This window comes from Choloepus didactylus, chromosome 2 (assembly GCF_015220235.1).
Source record: "Choloepus didactylus isolate mChoDid1 chromosome 2, mChoDid1.pri, whole genome shotgun sequence".
NCBI lineage: Eukaryota > Metazoa > Chordata > Mammalia > Pilosa > Megalonychidae > Choloepus > Choloepus didactylus.
Window position 1 is genome coordinate 35687679 of NC_051308.1, and position 20960 is coordinate 35708638.

At 38.0% G+C, this 20960-nt stretch overlaps 1 protein-coding gene and 1 non-coding gene across 6 annotated transcripts in view; one reads left to right on the forward strand and one right to left on the reverse strand.

The window, feature by feature from the left end:
* NVL (nuclear VCP like) overlaps positions 1-3451 on the forward strand; it is a 185241-nt gene extending 181790 nt beyond the window's left edge. For 4 of the 5 annotated variants that reach the window (XM_037823031.1, XM_037823045.1, XM_037823064.1 and 1 more), the window contains one exon: positions 3076-3380. In XM_037823031.1, the coding sequence (XP_037678959.1) occupies positions 3076-3120 (45 nt within the window). In that variant the 3' untranslated portion in view covers positions 3121-3380. The other variant, XR_005214811.1, reaches the window with a different exon arrangement.
* Positions 3380-3486, reverse strand: LOC119528292. Its single transcript, XR_005215608.1, has one exon. It is a non-coding gene; the product is annotated as a U6 spliceosomal RNA (small nuclear RNA).
* Positions 3487-20960: the final 17474 nt, after the last annotated feature.

Below are 20960 nucleotides of genomic sequence, written 5' to 3' on the forward strand. Positions count from 1 at the left end.
AGTCTGCCCCGAAGATGCTAAGAGAGGACCCCCAGATGCTTAGAGAGAAACACTCTGGGAGAAAGAAGCAAGGACACACAGGAGCTGAAAGAGGGGAGCAAGGACAGAAGCCCAGAGACATTTTGGAAAAGCCATTTTGAAACAGCCTGGGAGCAAAAGACCAGCAGGTGCCAGCCACATGCCTTCTCAGCTGATAGAGGTGTTCCAGACACTATCAGCCTTTCTTAGTGAAGGTATCCTCTTGTTGATGCCTTAGTCTGGACACTTTTATGACCTCAGAACTATAAATTTGTAACCTAATAAATCCCCTTTATAAAAGCCAATCCGTTTCTGATATTTTGCATAATGGCGGCATTAGCAAACCAGAATGTAGTCCATGAACATGGAATGTTCTCTCATTTCTTTAGGTCTTCTTTAATTTCTTCCAGCAATGTTTTCTAGTTTTCCATGTATAAGTCCTTTACATCCTTGGTTAAATTTATTCCTAGATATTTGATTCTGTTGGTTGCTATTGTAAGTGGAATGTATTTCTTGATTTCTTCTTCAGATTGTTCATTTCTAGTGTATAGAAATGCCACAGATTCTTGTGTGTTGATCTTGTACCCCACCACATTGCTGTATTAGTTTATTAGCTCTAATGGTTTTGTTATAGATTTTTCTGGATTTTCTGTAAATAAGGTCATGTCACTGACAAATAATGAAAGTTTCACTTCCTTTCCAGTTTAGATGTCTTCTATTTCTTTTTCTTGCCTAATTGCTCTAGCTAAAACTTCCAGTACAATGTTGAATAACAGTGGTGACAGTGGGCATCCTTGTCTTGTTCCTGATTTCAGAAGGAAAGCTTTCCATCTTTCACCATTGAGTATGATGTTAGTGGTAAGTTTTCAGATATGCTCTTTATCATGTTAAGGATGTTTCTTTCTATTACTAGTTTTCTGAGTTTTTATCGAGAAGGGGTGCTGGATTTTGTCATGTGCCTTTCCTGTGTCATGCAGTTTTTTCCCTCCATTCTATTAATGTGGTATATGACATTAATTGATTTTCTTATGTTGAACCACCCTTTCGTTCCTGGGACAAATCCCATTTGATCATGGTGTATGACTCTTCAAATGTGCTGTTGGATTCACATTGCTAGTATTTTGTTGAGGATTTTTGCATCTATATTCTTAAAGTATATTGGTCTGTAATTTTCTTTTCTTGTAAAATATACAGTTAAAAAAATTCGCTTTATAAAGCAGAGCTAAACACTAACCACAATGAGATACCCTTTGACACCTAGTCTAATGGCCATTATTAAACAAACAGAAGTCTAGAAGTGTTGGAGAGGATATGGAGAAATAGGAGCACTTATTTACTACTGGTGGAAATGTAAAATGGTACAGCCACAGTGGAAGACAGTTTAGCAGTTCTTCAGGAGGCAAAGGATAGAAATCCCTTATGATCTGGCAATCCCACTAACTAGGTATATACTTAGAGGAACTGAAAGCGAGGACGTGAACAGACATTTGCACACCAATGTTCATAGCAGCATTCATTATTCATGATTGCCAAAAGATGGAAACAACACTAGTGTCCATTAACTGATGAAGACTATCATGGTACTAAAGGAAAATAGGGAGAAATTGTCTATAAACTCAAGTGGGAAAGGCCTTTTGAACTATGGCACAAAATCCAGCATCCATAAGTGAAAAAATTGAAGAATTTGATACATAAAAATAAAAATTTTTCTGTGAAAAAATATATTTGTCATTTGTCATTTTTACTTATTATCACAAAAGCTAATCTCCTTAATAATATATAAAGAATGATGAGAAATTGGTAAGAAAGTGACTAACAACCTAAGAGAAAAATGGACAAAGAATATGAACAGACCCTTCACAAAACAGGAAATGAGCTTGTAAACAAGGAAAAAGTCTCACCTTACTTATAATAGAAGTAAAGCAACTGAGATATTATTTTTTACCCATCATTTGGCAAAAAGCTGAAAACTTGCTGACACTCTGTTGGTCAGGGTCTGATGAAACAGGAACTTTCATACACTGCTGGGAAGTGGATGTTTATATTGTCCTTTTGGATGACAGTTTGGCATGTTTACCAAAATTATTTACAACAAAAGTTGAACCAGCAACTCCTTCCTATTAATATATCCTCAGAAATAACATGTGTTTATCATTTATTTATTCAATGGTGCATTGCATGTAATAGCTAAAAAATTTGAAGGCATTCTAAATTATTGATCATATAATGAATTATGAGATAACAGTTTTAAAAGACTGAAAATGCATCTCCTAAATATATTGTTAAATAAAAAGAACAGGAACAATGTGTATGATTTGCCACCATTTGTGTAAAAAGGAAAAATAATGAATATTAGTATTTGCTGGTATATGCAAAAGGAAAATCTTGAGGGATACATTGGTTACCTAGGGAGGCGGGGTGGAAGAGAGACTATTTTCACTTTATAACTTCTAATACATTAAGCCTTATGAATATTTTACCAAACCAAAGGAATAATTTGACACAATTGGATTTTTGAAAAGGATTTTGAAGGACCAGAAACCAAACAAGAACATGCTGCAATAATTTCTTTTGGATAAATTTATAGGAGTGGAATTGCTTCCAAAGACTTTTAATGTAAACGTTAATGTGACCACAGTAAATTCAATGACACACCTACCAGAATGATTAAAATGTAAGTCTGACAATACCAAATTTGACAAGAATATGAAACAGCTAGAACTCTCATACATTGTTAGTGAGAATGTAAAATGGTACAACCACTTTGGAAAACATTCTAGCAGTTTCTTATGATTGTTAATACAGTATGAGGCCTCTGCTTTTACATCTTGTTCCCATCTGGACTTGGTATAGTTTATAATTTTGCTTTCTTCCCTAATCAGATATATACATAAGAATCTTTCAACTTGATTTTTAAGGCAAACTTTCATCAGCAGTTATGAAAATCCCATGCATTCCCTGTGGAAAGGCCTGTCTACAATTTAGATGCAGAAAGGTGAGGTCAGCTCTCTTTAACAGTGCCTAACTGTATATTCTGTTTTTTGCTCCTCTACTCAGGATCAAGTGATGTATGAAGCTCTGCAGCAATCACTCAGCTGGTGATATCTACAACAATAGGGCATGGAGGAGTCCAGTGCATTTGTCCCGGCAGAGAAACACACACCCTTAGATGCCAGCTTTCAGCTTGACACAGACATGCTTCCATGTAAGCATATTCTTTTCAAATTAACGAGGCCAACCTGGAGCTGAAGATTGGTCCTATCTGGCCATCCTCATGTGGGAAAGCCCTACTTCCTTTTTAAGAAAGAAAAATTTTTAACTGCTAAAATAAAATAACTGATAATTCCTTTTTTTTTTTTTTTTAATAGTGGAACTCCTCGCAAATTCGCTTGTCATTCTTGTGTAGGGGCCCTGCTAATCTTTTCAGTATTGCTTGAATTTTAGTATATGTGCTGCTGAAGTGAGCACTAACTAATACATTTCTAAATAAAATTTTTATTTTGAGACAATCTCAACTGTACAGAAAAACTGCAGTTACTGTACAAAGAGTCTTTTTATTCTGAACCATTTGAGAATAAGTTGCTGACCTGATACCATCACCCCCAAATACTTTTTAATATGTGTCTCCTACAAACCAGGATATTTTTCTACACAACCAACCATCAAAATTAGGAAATTAGCATTGATACATTGCTCCCATTTAGTCCTCAGGCTCCATTCAAGTTTCTCCAGTTGTCCTGTAATATCATTTATAACAAAAGAATCCACTTAAGAATTAGAGGTTGCATTTAGTGCTGTGTCTCTTTAGTTTCCTTTACACCTGGAACCACACCTCAGCTTTCATGATTTGGCACCTTTGAAGGTTACAGGCACGTTCCTTTGTAGAATGCACTCAATGTGGATTTCCCTATATTAGACTCAGATATTTTTGCAGGAACATCAGTGCTGTGCTCTTCTCATTGCACCTTGTCAAGTGGCATGCGGTTTCTCTTCGTCTCATTATTAATGATGCTCACTTTGATCACTTGATTAAAGTGAATCTGCCAAGATCCTCACACTAAAAAGCCACTCTTTTTTCCTTTTTTAATTCTTAGATATGTTTTGAGAAATTACTTTTAAACTATTTAAATATTCCCCATTTCTCATCAGACTTAGGATTACTGTTTGCTCAATGTGTTATCCATTACTGTCATTATTTTATTTTCAAATTGTCCCTTTTTTGGCCTATAGGAGCCCCTTAAAGCTGGCTTCTGTGTAAAATAGAGAAAATAAGAATAGATGAAAGCAAATGAGGTTACAAAAGTCTCCAAGACATAGTATATCTTTTTGAGAAACTCACAGAAGAATTCAGATACCTCAATAGAGCATCATCCTGCCCAGTGAAGGGGTATATAAAAGAAGGTGCTATAGGGTCCCAGAGGAGGGTGTGCAAGCAGAGACAATGCAAATTGGGATAATAATGATCAAGAATGGAGGGAAAATTAGAATTGTGAACCAGAAGGTCTTACATGGTTGGTAAATTTGAATAGTGAATTGACTTCTGTGCTTGATATCAGCCAACTGAAAAGAGAAACACAATATATATAGGTTATGAGAAAAGGCAAAGATTTTTCTGATAATCAGATGTTCTTAGGTCTAAGCACCCAACTTTATGGTGATGTCATTTGTCTTAGACATAAAATGTAAAATGCATAAGACAGGCTCCATATCCACCAGCTTTGCAAATTAGCTGTGGCATAAATTGACACCAGGCTGTTATTGAACTAATATCATAGTGGATATTGCCAGCACTTCTCCAAAAGGAAGAAAAAGAAAACATTTTCTAAGCATGATCCCTGTGCTAAGCACTGTTACAGGTTCTCTTTAATCCTCCCAACTCAAATTGTAAACTAGGTGAAATTATCCCCATTTTATTTTGAAAACAAACAAAAAAAGATTCGGAGCTTGTCTAAGGTCACCAACTAATACAGAATAGTCTGAATTCTAGTCTACTACTATCTGACTTTTCATTCTCTTGTGAAAAAGAGCCAGCCTTGTGTTCAGAAACCTAGGATTTTACCCTCTGCTCTGGCAGTGTGATAGATCTAGCAGTTTCATTAAGCCCTTTGTGCTGAGCGCTTACAGCATAAAGGTTAACAGACTCAGAACTCACTGCCTTGTTGGCATGTCTCACAATAGCCATTCTCCCTAACTAAATGCATGGCCATCCAGCCTTATTCTAGCCTCTTGTAGCTAGGAGGAATGTCTAAGTTCTGGCTAGTAAAGTATGAACAGAAGTGTTGGGACCACCTTCCAGATCCACCTTGAAACAAAGTGAATTGGACTGTACAGCCATCATTAACTCACGGGAGGCTATATTAGCTAATGCATCTTAGCCCATAAGCAAAAACTTTGGAAATGTCCTTCAAGAGCCACAAGTTGTTTTAAAAAGCAAAACTAAACAAACAAACAAACAGCAGCTGCTGCTGCCTGCCCTCTAAAATTTATTCTTGCCATCCCAGAACTAGAATCTGATGAGGTGACGGTGAACCATCTTTTACCACTTAAATAGACAACATTTTAGAGGGTGGTAGACCAACAAGACATAAGAAACCAGGATCCCCTGGGCAACTTGTTTGCAGTTTCCTTACCTCTCAGACTGTTGGCTGGCTTGTATTTGTATGTGTGACATTTTCTTACTGAAGCCATTTATGTTTCAGTCTTTAGCCAAATGTCCATCAGCAGTGGACTGGGAAAACATGTGTTCATACACTAGAGTACCACACAGCAGTAAACAAGCTATTAAACAGCTTGTTGCAATAGCACAGGCGGCTCACAGATACTGAGTGAAATAAGCCAGACCAAAATGACACCATGTGATTCTACTTATTAATATATAAAATTCAAAATGGCAAAAACAGTCTGCCTTTAGCAGTAAGGTTGATGGTTTACTTTTGGAGGGGTAGTGGCTAGACGGAGCATAAAAGTAGATTCTGGCCATGATCTCCTTGATGTGGTTATGTTTTCTTTGTGAAGATTCATTGTGCCATGGGTTAAAAATTTACCTTTTTAAAACTTTACCTGTAACTAAGGATTCCTTGTCCAATTTTTAGAGGAGCATTATGGATAAACATTTATGAAAGTCACAAATGATAGGGGTATCTGTTGAAAATGTAGGTTACTTAAAAGTAGAGAACTGATTTAGACGGAAGAAGATGGTGGCATACAAAGGAATGGAAGCTAGTTTGTCCCCCCAGAACAACTAATAACTAGTAAATAATCTGGAATAACTGTGGAGGGACAAATGTGACTGTCCACTCATCATACACCAACCTGAATTAGGAGGAGTGTCCGAGAACATAGCATAAAATCTGTAAGTAAAAACTGGGGATCCAAGCTGGGAGCCCCCTCCCCCCATGGCTTGAACTGCAGTCTCATAGTCCTAGAGAGCAGCACTCTCAAAGCAAGCGAATATAGCTCAGCTGAGCTCCACCTGGGGGTTTAATTAACAAACGTGGATTGCTCAATACAAGATATGAATCCCCAACAAGCAGACAGAGGCCTTTGGTGACCACCGACCTTGGAGAGCCGGAGGGTGGCCAGGGACTGGCCCTGGAGGGGGCTTTCTGTCCCTTTTACAACTCACTGGAGAAAGCCTCACCCATTCTCAGTTCCCAGTGAGTGCTCTGACCCAGACAAGGTTGGAGATAGCACAGGCAGAGATTATTCAAAAGTAAATGACCTCTCCCTAGGGGGTGTATTTTCCCTAAGAGGAAGAAGGTGGTGCCAAGCTCTATTCCCCACCTTCCATTCAGAACCAGACCCCAGAGCCTGGGGGAAAATAGCCACTGGCCACACATCCTTACACCAATCTGGAGCTACAGGCTCACAGGCGCCACCTGCTGGGCAGAAAAGCACAGAGACTTGAGGCCTCATAGGGTGTACCAGTCTTCTAAGACACATGCTCAGGGAGATGTGATACTGTTGTCTCCTTCTGAGACCTGAGCCCGTTCTGGTCTAGGACAACCTGATTAGGGTAACGAAGGAAATCACTTGCCTAGACAATAGAAAACCACAACCTACACTAAGAAAAATGAAATTATGGCCCAAAGGAACAAACTTAGATTTCAACTGAGATACAGGAATTCAAACAACTAATACTAAGTCAATTCAAAAAGTTTAGGGAAGAAATGGCAAAAGAGATGAAGCATATAATGAAAACACAGGGCGTACATAAGGTAGAAATTGAAAATTCAAAAAAACAACTGGCAGAATCTATGGAAATGATAGGCACAACACAAGAGATGAAAGACACAATGAAAACATACAACCTCAGATCTGAAGAGGCAGAAGAAAACACTCAGGAACTGGAGAACAAGGCACCTGAAAGCCTACACACAAAAGAACAGATAGAGAAAAGAATGGAAAAATATGAGCAACATCTCCAGGAACTTGAGGACAAAAAGAAATGCAGGAATGTACATGTCATTGGTGTCCCAGAAGGAGAAGAGAAGGGAAAGGGGGCAGAAGCAATAATAGAAGAAATAATCAATGAAAATTTCCCATATCTTATGAAAGACATAAAATTACGGATCCAAGAAGTGCAGTGTACCCCAAACAGAATAGATCCAAATAGGCCTATGCCAAGACACTTAATAATCAGATTATCAAATGTCAAAGATAGAGAATCCTGAAAGCAGCAAGAGAAAAGCGATCCATCACATAGAAAGGAAGCTTGATAAGACTATGTGCGGATTTCTCAATAGAAACCATGGAGGCAAGAAGGAATTGGGGTGATATATTTAAGATACTGAAAGAGAAAAACCACTAAACAAGAATCCTATATCCAGCAAAACTGTCCTTCATATATGAGGGAGAGTTTAAAATATTCTCTGACAAACAGACAATGACCAAGTTTGTGAACAAGATACCTGCTCTACAGGAAACACTGAAGGAAGCACTGCATACAGAAAGGAAAAGACGGGTGAGAGGTTTGGAACACAATTTTGGGAGACAGTAGCCCAGCAATATAAGTACATTGAACAAAGATGACTGTGAACATGGTTGAAAGAGGAAGATTAAGAGCATGTGGGACACCGGAATGAAAGACAAAAGATTAAGACTGGGACTGTATAATTCAGTGAAACCTAGGGTGCTCAATGATTGTAATAAAAGGTACAAATATGTTTTTACATAAGGTAGAACAAATGAATGTCAACATTGCAAGGTGTTAAAAATAACGGTGGGATTGGGAGGAAATGCAATTAATGCAAACTAGAGACTATAGTTAACAGAAACATTGTATTATTATTTCTTTAATATAACAAAGGCAATATGCCAAAGCTAAATACATATTGGTGGGGGGGATGTAGGGGAAGGGTATGGGACTCCTGGAATTGGTGATGTTGTCTGACTTTATTCTACTTTAGTTTAATGCTATCTTTCCTTTGTTGCTTTCTAGCTGTCATTTTTTTTCCTTTTTTCTTTTCTCTCTACCTAAAGAAGGTGGAAGAAATGGAGATATCCTTATATAGATAGTGGCGATGGTGCTGAATACATAAATATGTGACTAGACAGGGAACCAATGATTGTTTACTTAGGACAGAATGTATGGTGTGTGAACAAAACCGTCTTAAAAAAAAATGGGTTGAGGAAGATACATTGAGGGCACTATATTACATGAACTAAGACAGACACATAAGGACAAATTTTGCAGGGTCTCACTGATATGAATAAATTATAATATGTAAACTCATAGACATAAAATATAAGTTACAAGGATATAGAACGAGGCTAAACAATCGGGAGCAGTTGCTTATGAGCAGAATGTTCAACTAGGGTGAACTTAAACGTTTGGAAATGGACAGAGGAGGTGATAGCACATTGTGAGAATAACTAACAGTGCTGAAAGGTGTGTGAAGGTGGTAGAAAGGGTAAGCTCAGAGTCATGTATGTCCCCAGAAGGAAAGTTGGAGGTTAAAAGATGGGAATGTATTAAACACTGAATCTTGTGGTGGACAATGTCCATGATTAACTGTACAAATATTAGAAATCTCTCTTATGGACTAGAACAAATGTATGACAGCATAACTAGAAGTTAGTAATAGAGGGGCTATAGGGAAAAAATATATACCTATTGCAAACTATATACTACAGTTAGTAGTAGTAGTTTAACATTCCTTCATCAACAGTAACAAATGTACTACACCAAAACTATGAATCAGTAATGGAAGGGGGGTGGTTAGGAGTATGGGAGAATTGGAGTTTCCTTTTTTTTTTTTTTTTTTTTTTTGGTCTTTATTTCTTTTCTGGAATAATGAAAATGTTCTAAAAATTGAAAAACAATTTGTGGTGATGAATGCATAGCTGTATGATGGTACCATGGGCAATTGATTGTACACTTTGGATCTTTGGATAGTTATATGGTATGTGAACAATCCGAATTTAAAAAAAAAAATAGAACAACAGAAAAGTAGAGAACCATGTATTATTATTAAATAATAATAATATTTATAAATAATATAAATAATAATATTTATAATGAGAGAGATTTCTAATATTTGTACAGTTAATCATGGACATTGTCCACCACAAGATTCAGTGTTTAATACATTCCCATCTTTTAACCTCCAACTTTCCTTCTGGGGACATACATGAAACACCTGCTACTTTATTACTGACCTACTATCTGGTCAGTGGTGAGATAATGAAGCTGGAAAAGATGAGAAGGGACAGAATTTTGTTGATTAAATTAGCCCAACACTAATGACATTCTCTACTCATGAGAGAACTACGTTTCCAAACATGAGCTTCAGAGATTTATGCAGCCAGCAACCTTGTCTGGATAAATGTTGACTTCTGGAATTTTTCCTTAGATAGCATGTTGACAGTGTGCAATCTGGTTCCACTACCAAGTAAGCCTTGCCTCTGAGGGAACGAGGGAGAGTCTCGACAAAGGTTGTTGAAAAGAACTCTTTCTTAGAATTGGAGGTAAAAAGTTCAAGTTACATGACAGCCAAGGAAATCTTATTTTCCAAAACCAAAGTAAGTATCAAGATGAAAAACCTAAAGGTACTTTATTAGCTTCCCTTTCACCTCTGTCCTAACACCAGTCCTTCCTCTCATATTCCTCATCACCCAAGCTAAAAAATCTTGAAATCATCTTCAGTCCTTCCCTTAGCTCTCACATCTTAATAGTCATCAATCATTTATTTTTCAGGAATGTATCTGGAATTTCTTCCTTTGTTCCACGGTCACTGACCTAGCTCAGGCTGTCATCTTTCATAATTTACAGTGCCCTAGTAATTAATCTCCTAATTAATCATGTCGCTCTTCTGCTTAACATCCTTCAGTGGCCTAAACTGTTTAGTCTAATTATACTCGGACCTTTGTAATCTGACATCAATCCACTTTTGGAACCTTTCCCTCCCCTGGATGGCAGTAGCCGTTTCATTAAAGCACCATGTTCTTTCATATCTCTGAGCCTTTGTTCATAATGTTTGCTCTACCTGGAATTTTTCCTCCCTACCAATCAAACACAGAGCAGACTTCAGGATTTTAAATGTTTCTTGCAAAGCTTTGCCTAGTCACTCCTCTGCTTCCTCCTAAAACTGCATTTTGTTCTGACTTGAACTGTGGTGCTTATCATATTAGTTCAGCTGTCTAAATATGAGAGATTCTCGATGGCAGGGTACCTATTCATTTTTGTAGCCGTAGCGTGTAACACATAATAACAAGTAACTTTTTATTGAACAGTTGAATTACTTTATTCTATGGCACAAAGCACAGTTAACATTGAAGATATTTGATGGCTCTGATGTTTCCACCACAGGTCCCAACCAAACTGAGACATCATGGCCTAGGAAGTGAGTATTGAGTTATTACTGATTAGAAGATACTTTAGCAATAATTCCCCCTGGCTGAAAAAGCCCCTGATCCCTGAGTATGGTCCAGGCATTCAAAAGAAACTGTTTCTAAGAGCCTGGGAGTCTCTAAAATAGAATTCTCTAAAACAAAGGAATATATATATTCCTAAATTCCAACTACCTTCTTCTTTTCCAAAGACAGGAGAACCTGCTGTCTCTCATTCTGCCTGATCATGAGTCTGGTCAACAGACAATGGGTCTTTTCTACATTCCAGAAAATTTTGCTAACTTGAACATTCTCAAAATTAATATTGCAGATAGTTAAATGAGTAGGAGAAGTAGGAATATTGGGTGAGGGAGATAGCTTTGTTCAGGGAGCTATAGAAATACTATTTCACAGCGTATGAAGAAATCAATTTTTCAAATTAAAAACTCCATTTGAAAAGGGAATCAAAAGAAAATTAGGTAATTAAACTAATACTTTTTGAACCCCTACCTCATTCCTGATTTTTAAAATTCGCCTCAGTTTATAGTGCGGCTTAAATTCAATTATTTCAAATGAAATTGTGCCTACTTTAATTTGATAGCTTGCATGGCAAGGATTTGGAGCATGTTTTTTAAAAGGTTAAATGTCACAGTGATACCAGACGAAAGGGGTGGGTTCTCTTCCCAATGTGCATAACAGCTAGTCCGTGACACCGGGATTTCAAAGGGAGGAAGAGTTTAATGCTACACCTGAAGCAGAAGAGCAGATGGCCTATCGGCCCAAAAATCTGTCTAAGGAGTTCAGAATTTTTATGGATTCAAACAAGGGGGGATGGAGTTGTTAACCATTATAATAGTATAAGCAAGGCTGAGACCAAGCTGTAATAACCATTACAATATTAAGTATAAATAAGGGTGAGACTACTTGAGTTTCAGTAATTTCAGGTATTAACTTGTGCCTGTTTTAAAACATAGAAAGAAAAACATCTATGTTTTAATCATAATCATTCATTAATTCTTTTTTAATATTCATTTTATTGAGATATATTCACATACCACACAGTCATACAATACAAATCATACATTCGATTGTTCACAGTACCATTACATAGTTGTACATTCATCACCAAAATCAATCCCTGACACCTTCATTACCACACACACAAAAATAATAAGAGTAATAATTAAAGTGAGAAAGAGCAATTCAAGTAAAAGAGAACACTGGGTGCCTTTGTTTGTTTGTTTCCTTCCCCTATTTTTCTACTTATCCATCCATGAACGAGACAAAGGGGAATGTGGTCCTTATGGCTTTCCCAATCCCACTGTCACCCCTCATAAGCTACATTTTTATACAATTGTCTTCAAGATTCATGGGTTCTGAGTTGTAGTTTGGTAGTTTCAGGTATCCACCACCAGCTACACCAATTCATTAGAACCTAAAAAGGGTTGTCTATATTGTGTGTAAGAGTGCCCACCAGAGTGACCTCTCGGCTCCTTTTGGAATCTCTCTGCCACTGAAGCTTATTTCATTTCCTTTCACATCCCCCTTTTGGTCAAGAAGATGTTCTCCATCCCACGATGCCGGGTCTACATTCCTCCCCGGGAGTCATATTCCACGTTGCCAGGGAGATTCACTCCCCTGGGTGTCTGATCCCACGTAGTGGGGAGGGCAGTGATTTCACCTGTCAAGTTGGCTTAGCTAGAGAGAGAGGGCCACATCTGAGCAACAAAGAGGCATTCGGGAGGAGGCTCTTAGGCACAATAATAGGGAGGCCTAGCCTCTCGTTTGCAGCAACAGTCTTCCCAAGGGCAAATCCTGTGGTAGAGGACTCAACCCACCAAACCACCAGTCCCCTATGTCTGTGGGCATGTTAGCAACCATCGTGGTGGGGCAGGCCAATACCCCTGCATTCTCCACCAGCTCCTCAAGGAGGCTCTGCATATTTTTTTCCTTGTTTTTTTTTTTTAATCAACTGTATGAAAAATAAAAAAAAATTTTTTAAATTTAAAAAAACATACAATAAAAGAACATTTCAAAGAGACCATAACAAGGGAGTAAGAAAAGGACAAGTAACCTAAGCTAACTACTTTACCTCCAACATGTTCCTACTCTACCCCAAGAAAGTAACCTAATATAGCAACATTTCTGTGAACTTGTTCCTACTATACCCATCGGAAATTAACAGACCATAGTCATTCCTGGGCATTCCCAGAATGTTAAATTTAGCCACGATAGCTTATCTCTTCTTATTGGATTATTGTTCCCCCTTCCTTAATTACTCTCTATCGCTAGTTCCCCTACATTCTACATTATAAACAATTTGTTTTACATTTTTCAAAGTTCACATTAGTGGTAGCATATATTTGTCTTTTTGTGCCTGGCATATTTTGCTCAGCATTATGTCTTCAAGGTTCATCCATGTTGTCATATGTTTCATGACATCGTTCCTTCTTACTGCCGTGTAATATTCCATCCTGGGTATATACCACATTTTATTTATCCACTCATCTGTTGAAGGACATTTGGGTTGTTTCCATCTCTTGACAATTGTGAATAATGCTGCTATGAACATTGGCGTGCAGATATCTGTTCGTGTCACTGCTTTCCGATCTTCCGGGTATATACCAAGAAGTGCAATTGCTGGATTGAAGGGTAACTCTATATCTAGTTTTCTAAAGAACTGCCAGACTGACTTCCAGAGTTGCTGAACCATTATACAGTCCCACCAACAATGAATAAGAGTTCCAATTGTTCCACATCCTCTCCAGCATTTGTGTTTTCCTGTTTGTTTAATGGCAGCCATTCTAATTGGTGTGAGATGGTATCTCATTCTGGTCTTAATTTGCATCTCTCTAATAGCTAGTGAAGCTGAACATTTTTTCATGTGTTTCTTGGCCATTTGTATTTCCTCTTCAGAGAACTGTCGTTTCATATCTTTTGCCCATTTTATAATTGGGCTGTCTGAACTATTGTCATTGAGTTGTAGGATCTCTTTATATATGTAAGATATCAGTCTTTTGTCAGATACATGGTTTCCAAAAATTTTTTCCCATTGAGTTGGCTGCCTCTTTACCTTTTTCAGAAATTCCTTTGAGGTGCAGAAGCTTCTAAGCTTGAGGAGTTCCCATTTATCTATTTTCTCTTTTGTTGCTTGTGCTTTGGGTGTAAAGCCTAGGAAGTGGCCACCTAATACAAGGTCTTGAAGATGTTTTCCTACATTATCTTCTAAGAGTTTTATGGTGCTTTCTTTTATATTGAGATCTTTGGTCCATTTTGAGTAAATTTTTGTGTAGGGTGTGAGGTAGGCGTCCTCTTTCATTCTTTTGGATATGGATATCCAACTCTCCCAGGCCCATTTGTTGAAAAGACCATTATGACCCAGTTCAGTGACTTTGGGGGCCTTATCAAAGATCAGTCGGCCATAGATCTGGGGGTCTATCTCTGAATTCTCAATCCCATTGATCTATGTGTCTGTCTTTGTGCCAGTACCATGCTGTTTTGATAACTCTGGCTTTATAATAAGCTTCAAAGTCAGGGAGTGTAAGTTCTCCCACTTTATTTCTATTTTTTAGAGTGTCTTTAGCAATTCGAGGCATCTTCCCTTTCCAAATAAATTTGATAACTAGCTTTTCCAAGTCTGCAAAGTAGGTTGTTGGAATTTTGATTGGGATTGCATTGAATTTGTAGATGAGTTTGGGTAGAATTGACATCTTAATGACATTTAGCCTTCCTATCCATGAACATGGAATATTCTTCCATCTTTTAAGGTCCCCTTCTGTTTCTTTTAATAGAGTTATGTAGTTTTCTTTGTATAGGTCTTTTATATCTTTGGTTAAGTTTATTCCTAGGTACTTGATTTTTTTAGTTGCTAATGAAAATGATATCTTTTTCTTGAGTGTCTCTTCAGTTTGTTCATTTCTAGCATATAGAAACATTACTGACTTATGTGCATTAATCTTGTATCCCGCTAGTTTGCTAAATTTGTTTATTAGCTCTAGTAGCTGTATTGTTGATTTCTCGGGGTTTTCCAGATATAAGATCATATCATCTGCAAACAATGACAGTTTTACTTCTTCCTTTCCAATTTGGATGCCTTTTATTTCTTTGTCTTGCCGGATTGCCCTGGCTAGCACTTCCAGCACAATGTTCAGTAATAGTGGTGACAGAGGGCATCCTTGTCTTGTTCCTGATCTTAGAGGGAAGGCTTTCAGTCTCTCACCATTGAGTACTATGCTGGCTGTGGGTTTTTCACATATGCTGTTTATCATATTGAGAAAGTTTCCTTCAATTCCTATCTTTTGAAGTGTTTTTCTCAAAAAGGGATGTTGAATTTTGTCAAATGCTTTTTCAGCATCTATTGAGATGATCATTTGATTTTTCCCTTTTGATTTGTTAATGTGTTGTAATACATTGATTGATTTTCTTATGTTGAACCATCCTTGCATGCCTGGAATGAACCCCACTTGCTGATGGTGTATGATTTTTTTAATGTGTCTTTGGATCCTTTTGGCAAGTATTTTGTTGAGGATTTTTGCATCTATATTCATTAGGGAGACTGGCCGGTAGTTTTCCTTTTTTGTAGCATCTTTGCCTCCTTTTGGTATTAGATTGATATTAGCTTCATAAAATGAGTTAGGTAGTGTTCTATTTTCTTCAATGTTTGAAAAGAGTTTAAGTAAGATTGGTGTCAGTTCTTTTTGGAAAGTTTGGTAGAATTCCGCTGTGAAGCCATCTGGCCCTGGGCATTTATTTGTGGGAAGCTTTTTGATGACTGATTGGATCTCCTTGCTTGTGATTGGTTGGTTGAAGTCTTCTGTTTCTTCTCTGGTCAGTCTAGGTAGTTCATATGTTTCCAGGAAATTGTCCATTTCCTCTACATTATCCAGTTTGTTGCCGTACAGTTGTTCTTAGTATCCTCTTATAATTTTTTTAATTTCCTCGGGATCTGCAGTAATGTCGCCTTTCTCATTCATTATTTTGTTTATATGGGTCTTCTCTCTTTTTGATTTTGTCAGTCTAGCCAGGGGCTTGTCAGTCTTGTTGATCTTCTCAAAGAACCAACTTTTGGTGTTATTTATCCTCTCTATTGTTTTTTTGTTCTCTATGTCATTTATTTCTGCTTTAATCCTTGTTATTTCTTTTCTTCTACTTGGTTTAGGATTGGTTTGCTGTTCATTTTCTAGCTTCTTCAGTTGATCCATTAGTTCTTTGATTTTGGCTCTTTCTTCCTTTTTAATATATGCGTTTAGTGCTATAAATTTCCCCCTCAGTACTGCTTTTGCTGCATCCCATAGGTTTTGGTATGTTGTGTTCTCATTTTCATTCGTCTCTATATATTTAGCAATTTCTCTTGGTATTTCTTCTTTAACCCACTGATTGTTTAGGAGTGTGTTGTTTAACCTCCAGGTATTTGTGAATTTTCTAAGTCTCTGATGGTTATTGACTTCTAATTGTATTCCATTGTGGTCAGAGAATGTGCTTTGAATAATTTCAGTGTTTTTAAATTTATTGAGCCTTGTTTGATGTCCCAGCATATGATCTATTCTGGAGAAAGTTCCATGAGCACTAGAGAAGAGTGTGTATCCTGGTGATTTGGGATATAATATTCTATGTATGTCTGTTAAATCCAATTCATTTATCAGATTGTTTAGGTTTTCAATTTCCTTATTGGTCTTCTGTCTGGTTGATCTATCTATAGGAGAGAGTGATGTGTTGAAGTCTCCCACAATTATTGTGGAAACATCAATTGCTTCCTTTAGTTTTGCTTGTGTTTCTCTCATGTATTTTGTGGCACCTTGATTGGGTGCATAAACATTTATGATTGTTATTTCTTCTTGTTGAATTGCCCCTTTTATTAGTATGTAGTGGCCTTCTTTGTCTCTCAAAACATCCCTGCATTTAAAGTCTGTTTTGTCTGAGATTAATATTGCTACACCTGCTCTCTTTTGGCTGTAGCTGGCATGAAATATTTTTTCCATCCTTTCACTTTCAATTTCTTTGTGTCCCTGTGTCTAAGATGAGTCTCTTGTATGCAACATATTGATGGTTCATTTTTTTCTGATCCAGTCTGCAAATCTGTATCTTTTAATTGGGGAGTTTAATCCATTTACATTCAATGTTATAACCGTGAAGGCATTTCTTGAATCAGCCATCTTATCCTTTGGTTTATGTTTGTCATATATATTTTTCCCTCTCTCTATTAATATCCTTTAATGTACCCATACCGAATCTCTTTAGTACTGAACCTTTCTCCATGTCTCTCTCTCCTTTCTTTGTTTCTCTGTCTGTAAGGCTCCCTTTAGTATCTCCAGTAGGGCAGGTCTCTTGTTAGCAAATTCTCTCAGCATTTGTTTGTCTGTGAAAAATTTAAGCTCTCCCTCAAATTTGAAGGAGAGCTTTGCTGGATAAAGTATTCTTGGCTGGAAATTTTTCTCACTCAAAATTTTAAATATGTCATGCCACTGCCTTCTGGCCTCCATGGTGGCTGCTGAGTAGTCACTACTTAGTCTTATGCTGTTTCCTTTGTATGTGGTGAATTGCTTTTCTCTTGCTGCTTTCAGAACTTGCTCCTTCTCTTCTGTGTTTGACAGTGTGATCAGAATATGTCTCGGAGTGGGTTTATTTGGATTTATTCTATTTGGCGTTTGCTGGGCATTTATGATTTGTGTATTTATGTTGTTTAGAAGATTTGGAAAGTTTTCCCCAACAATTTCTTTGAATACTCTTTCTAGACCTTCACACTTTTCTTCCCCTTCTCGGACACCAAGAGTCTTATATTTGGACGTTTTATGTTATCTGTCATATCCCTGAGGTCCATTTCGATTTTTTCAATTTTTTTCCCCATTCTTTTGTACTTTCATTTTCCATTCTGACATCTTCCAGGTGACTGATTCATTGTTCGACTTCCTCTAGTCTTGTACTGTGAGTATCCAGAATATTTTTAATTTGGTCAGCAGTTTCTTTAATTTCCATAAATCATCTATTTTTTTATTTAGTCTTGCAATGTCTTCTTTATGCTCTTCTAGGGTCTTCTTGATGTTCTTTATATCCTGTGCCATGCTCTTCTTCATGTCCTTTATATCCCGTGCCATGGTCTCATCGTTCATCTTTAGTTCTTTCGTTAGTTGCTCTAGGTACTGTGTCTTTTCTGATCTTTTGATTTGGGTGCTTGGGCTTGGGTTGTCCATATCGTCTGGTTTTTTCATATGCTTTTTAATTTTCTTTTGTTTTTGGCCTCTTGGCATTTGCTGAACTTGATAGGGTTCTTTTAGGATTTGTAGACCAATTGAAATCCTTATCTCTAATTTGTCTGATTTATAGCTTCGTGTAGTAAACTTTCTCTAACTAACCAGCAGGTGGCGTCCGCAAGCCACCTGTTCCCCTCAAGGCAGTTCTGCCCCGCTTTGCCTTTGTGGTGAGTGGGGGAGTGAGTCTTGTGGGGTCCAATTGGTGTACCAAGCTTGCGTGTGTAGTTGGTATTGCCCACCCTGTATATGGGGCGTGAGTCTGGGCGGTCAGAGAAGGGGTGCAGCTCTAACAATGAAGTCTCCATGGTGTTCCTGGAGTTTAAAATCTGCTGCAATAGTCTAATCTTTAGTTCAGTCCTGCCACAGTTTGTCTCTGCCACTGACCCACAAGTCCTTGGTATGACGCCTGAGACTTGCAAGTGGCTCCCTCTTCCAGGCTGTGTACCCCCTGGTCATCTGTTCAGGGAAGACTGCTATATCACAGGTGAGTGCCATCCCCCTAGGGCGGTTCTGGGCTGTAGGGCTATGTAGGAAGGCTCCCAGTCTGCTGAGTAGATGCCCCACTTTTCTTGGGAAGTTGTGGTATTTAGTGAATTTTCTCAGCCACTGGATTATTTGCTTTTGTCTCAGAGCTCTCTTAGTTCTGCTCTTGTCTTGACCTGCCCAAATTGCAAGTCTTTGAAGCTTTCTGTATTGGGCTTCTTAGAGTAATTGTTTTAGAAAAAGAAAAAAAAAAGATGAAAAAAAAAAAAGAAAAAGCCCTCCTTGCAGATCTAATGGGTTATTGAAATGCTAGGAGACAAAGCAGTTAGGGCCATTAAGGAAAAGTCCAGGGGGCAGTGAGATCAGTTTTTCTTCGGGGTTTGCATATGAGCCTCAGGGCCTGAGCTCTGCCCTTCCCCTTTCTATGTTCACCAGAACTCCAAATGTCTCTGCTTTTCTTTTTGGGCTTTTCTTGCTGTTTCTTGCTATCCCTATCTCTTCTCTGCTGGGCTGGATGCTCTCAGATTCTCTGGTGTCTGGTCTCAGTCTATTTATGATTGGAGTTTGGATCAGTAGAATGAGTTTCTGATAAGAGCTGCCACTGCAGTTCTCCCTTCTCCTTCCCAGCGCTCATGGCCCCTCCTCCCAAGGGACTGAGCCTGGCAGGGAGGGGCACGGGTCCCCTGGCCGCAAAAACTTACAAATTTTGCTGATCTCAGGAGTTTTACATGTTCATGAGTGTTGTATGAAGTAAGCCCAAAGTCAGATTGCTCTGTGGTGTCCAGTCCACGCAGTTCCTGGCTTTCTACCTACTTTCCTGGAGGAGTAACTAAAACATACAGCTCACCAATCTGCCATCTTGCCCCGCCTCTCTCATTAATTCTTAATTTCTTGGTTACAATTCCTCCCTTTTATTTTTGTCCATTCCTCAATCTGGGTGATGATGGTTCTAACTTCTTTGTGCTGAAAAGGGACATCGTCATTAAGGGGTAGAGGAATGACACTGGTTGATGTTTTTGGAGGGACTGGTACCTCTGTGTTTCAGGGCTTAATTGGCATAGGAATAATCTGAAAGCTTTAAGTCTCTGAAAAATAAACTTAATAAGTAAATTGAAAATTATAGGTTTAAAAGGAGTAGAAGGAGGTAATTTATAACTATGTTACACTGGGGAAATATTTTTTTATAGATTTTAGATAGAACCTGGGGTGTTTCTTAGGGTTTAGGAACACTATTGCTTGGTTCTTGGCATACTATGGCAGTTTGTAATATCTGGCCGAAACTTGCATAAGAGTAACCTCCAGAATGACCTCGCAACTCTATTTGAAATCTCTTAGCCGTTGAAATGTTGTTTCTTTTCTTTTCCATCTTTGGTCAAGAAGGCATTGTTGAGCCCATGATGCCAGGCCAGGCTCAGCTCATTCTTCCAAGTCATGTCCCACATCGCCAGGGAAGACTTGCACCCCTGGAAGTCATGTCCCACATAGGGAAAAGTTAGTGAGTTTATTTGCAGAGTTGGCTTAGAGAGAGACCACATCTGAGCAACAAAAGAGGTTTTTCTGGGGGTGACTCTTAGGCATTAATTGTAAGTAGGCTTAGTTTTGCCATTGCAAAAATTAGTCTCCTAAGGGCAAGCCTCAATATTGACAGCTTGGCTTATTAAAATAGGAGCCCCTATTGCTTTAAAGAATAGCAGGAATTCCTCAGGTGGGGAAGTTTAATAGTTCCACACTTTATTTCCTCAGGCCCTCAAGGAACTTTGCAAATACTTTTTCATTTTATGCCCAAAACACTGAAATACATCATGGTATTATATCAACTTGTACAGAATACTAAGATCTCATTCCCTTTTCTAGGTTCCATACCACTTAAAGCTGAATTCAGTTGTTTAAATAAACTGACCAGACATGTTAAATTAGATAGTGTGCCATAGAAAATTTCAATTTTGGACAAAATAAATCTCTCTTCCTGTGGTATCACACAGAAATTTACAGTTTTAAAATACAGACAATATCACTTTTTACCCTGTATTCTGATTTACTTTAGTACTAACAAGATCAGTATCATTTGCATCCCTAATTGAAATCTAATCTTTTTAAACTTCTTTAACAGTTGCCCTCTGGGCTCTGGGGGGATGTTGCCTCTTTAGTACTTCTGGACCTGGAGAACTATGAGTCTGAGTCTCATGTATCACACACAGATAACCAAAGTTCCAGGAAGCTAACAGGTTATAGACAAAGAACAAAGCTTCTCAGAATTTAGAAATAACAGAGCTCAGGAATAAGTGTGACTGGTGTAAGAGCTTACAATCTAGGCCCTAGTTGTCTTATAAGCATTTTCTAAATGAAGCTGTTTCCAGAAATAAAAATATTTGACAATTGACT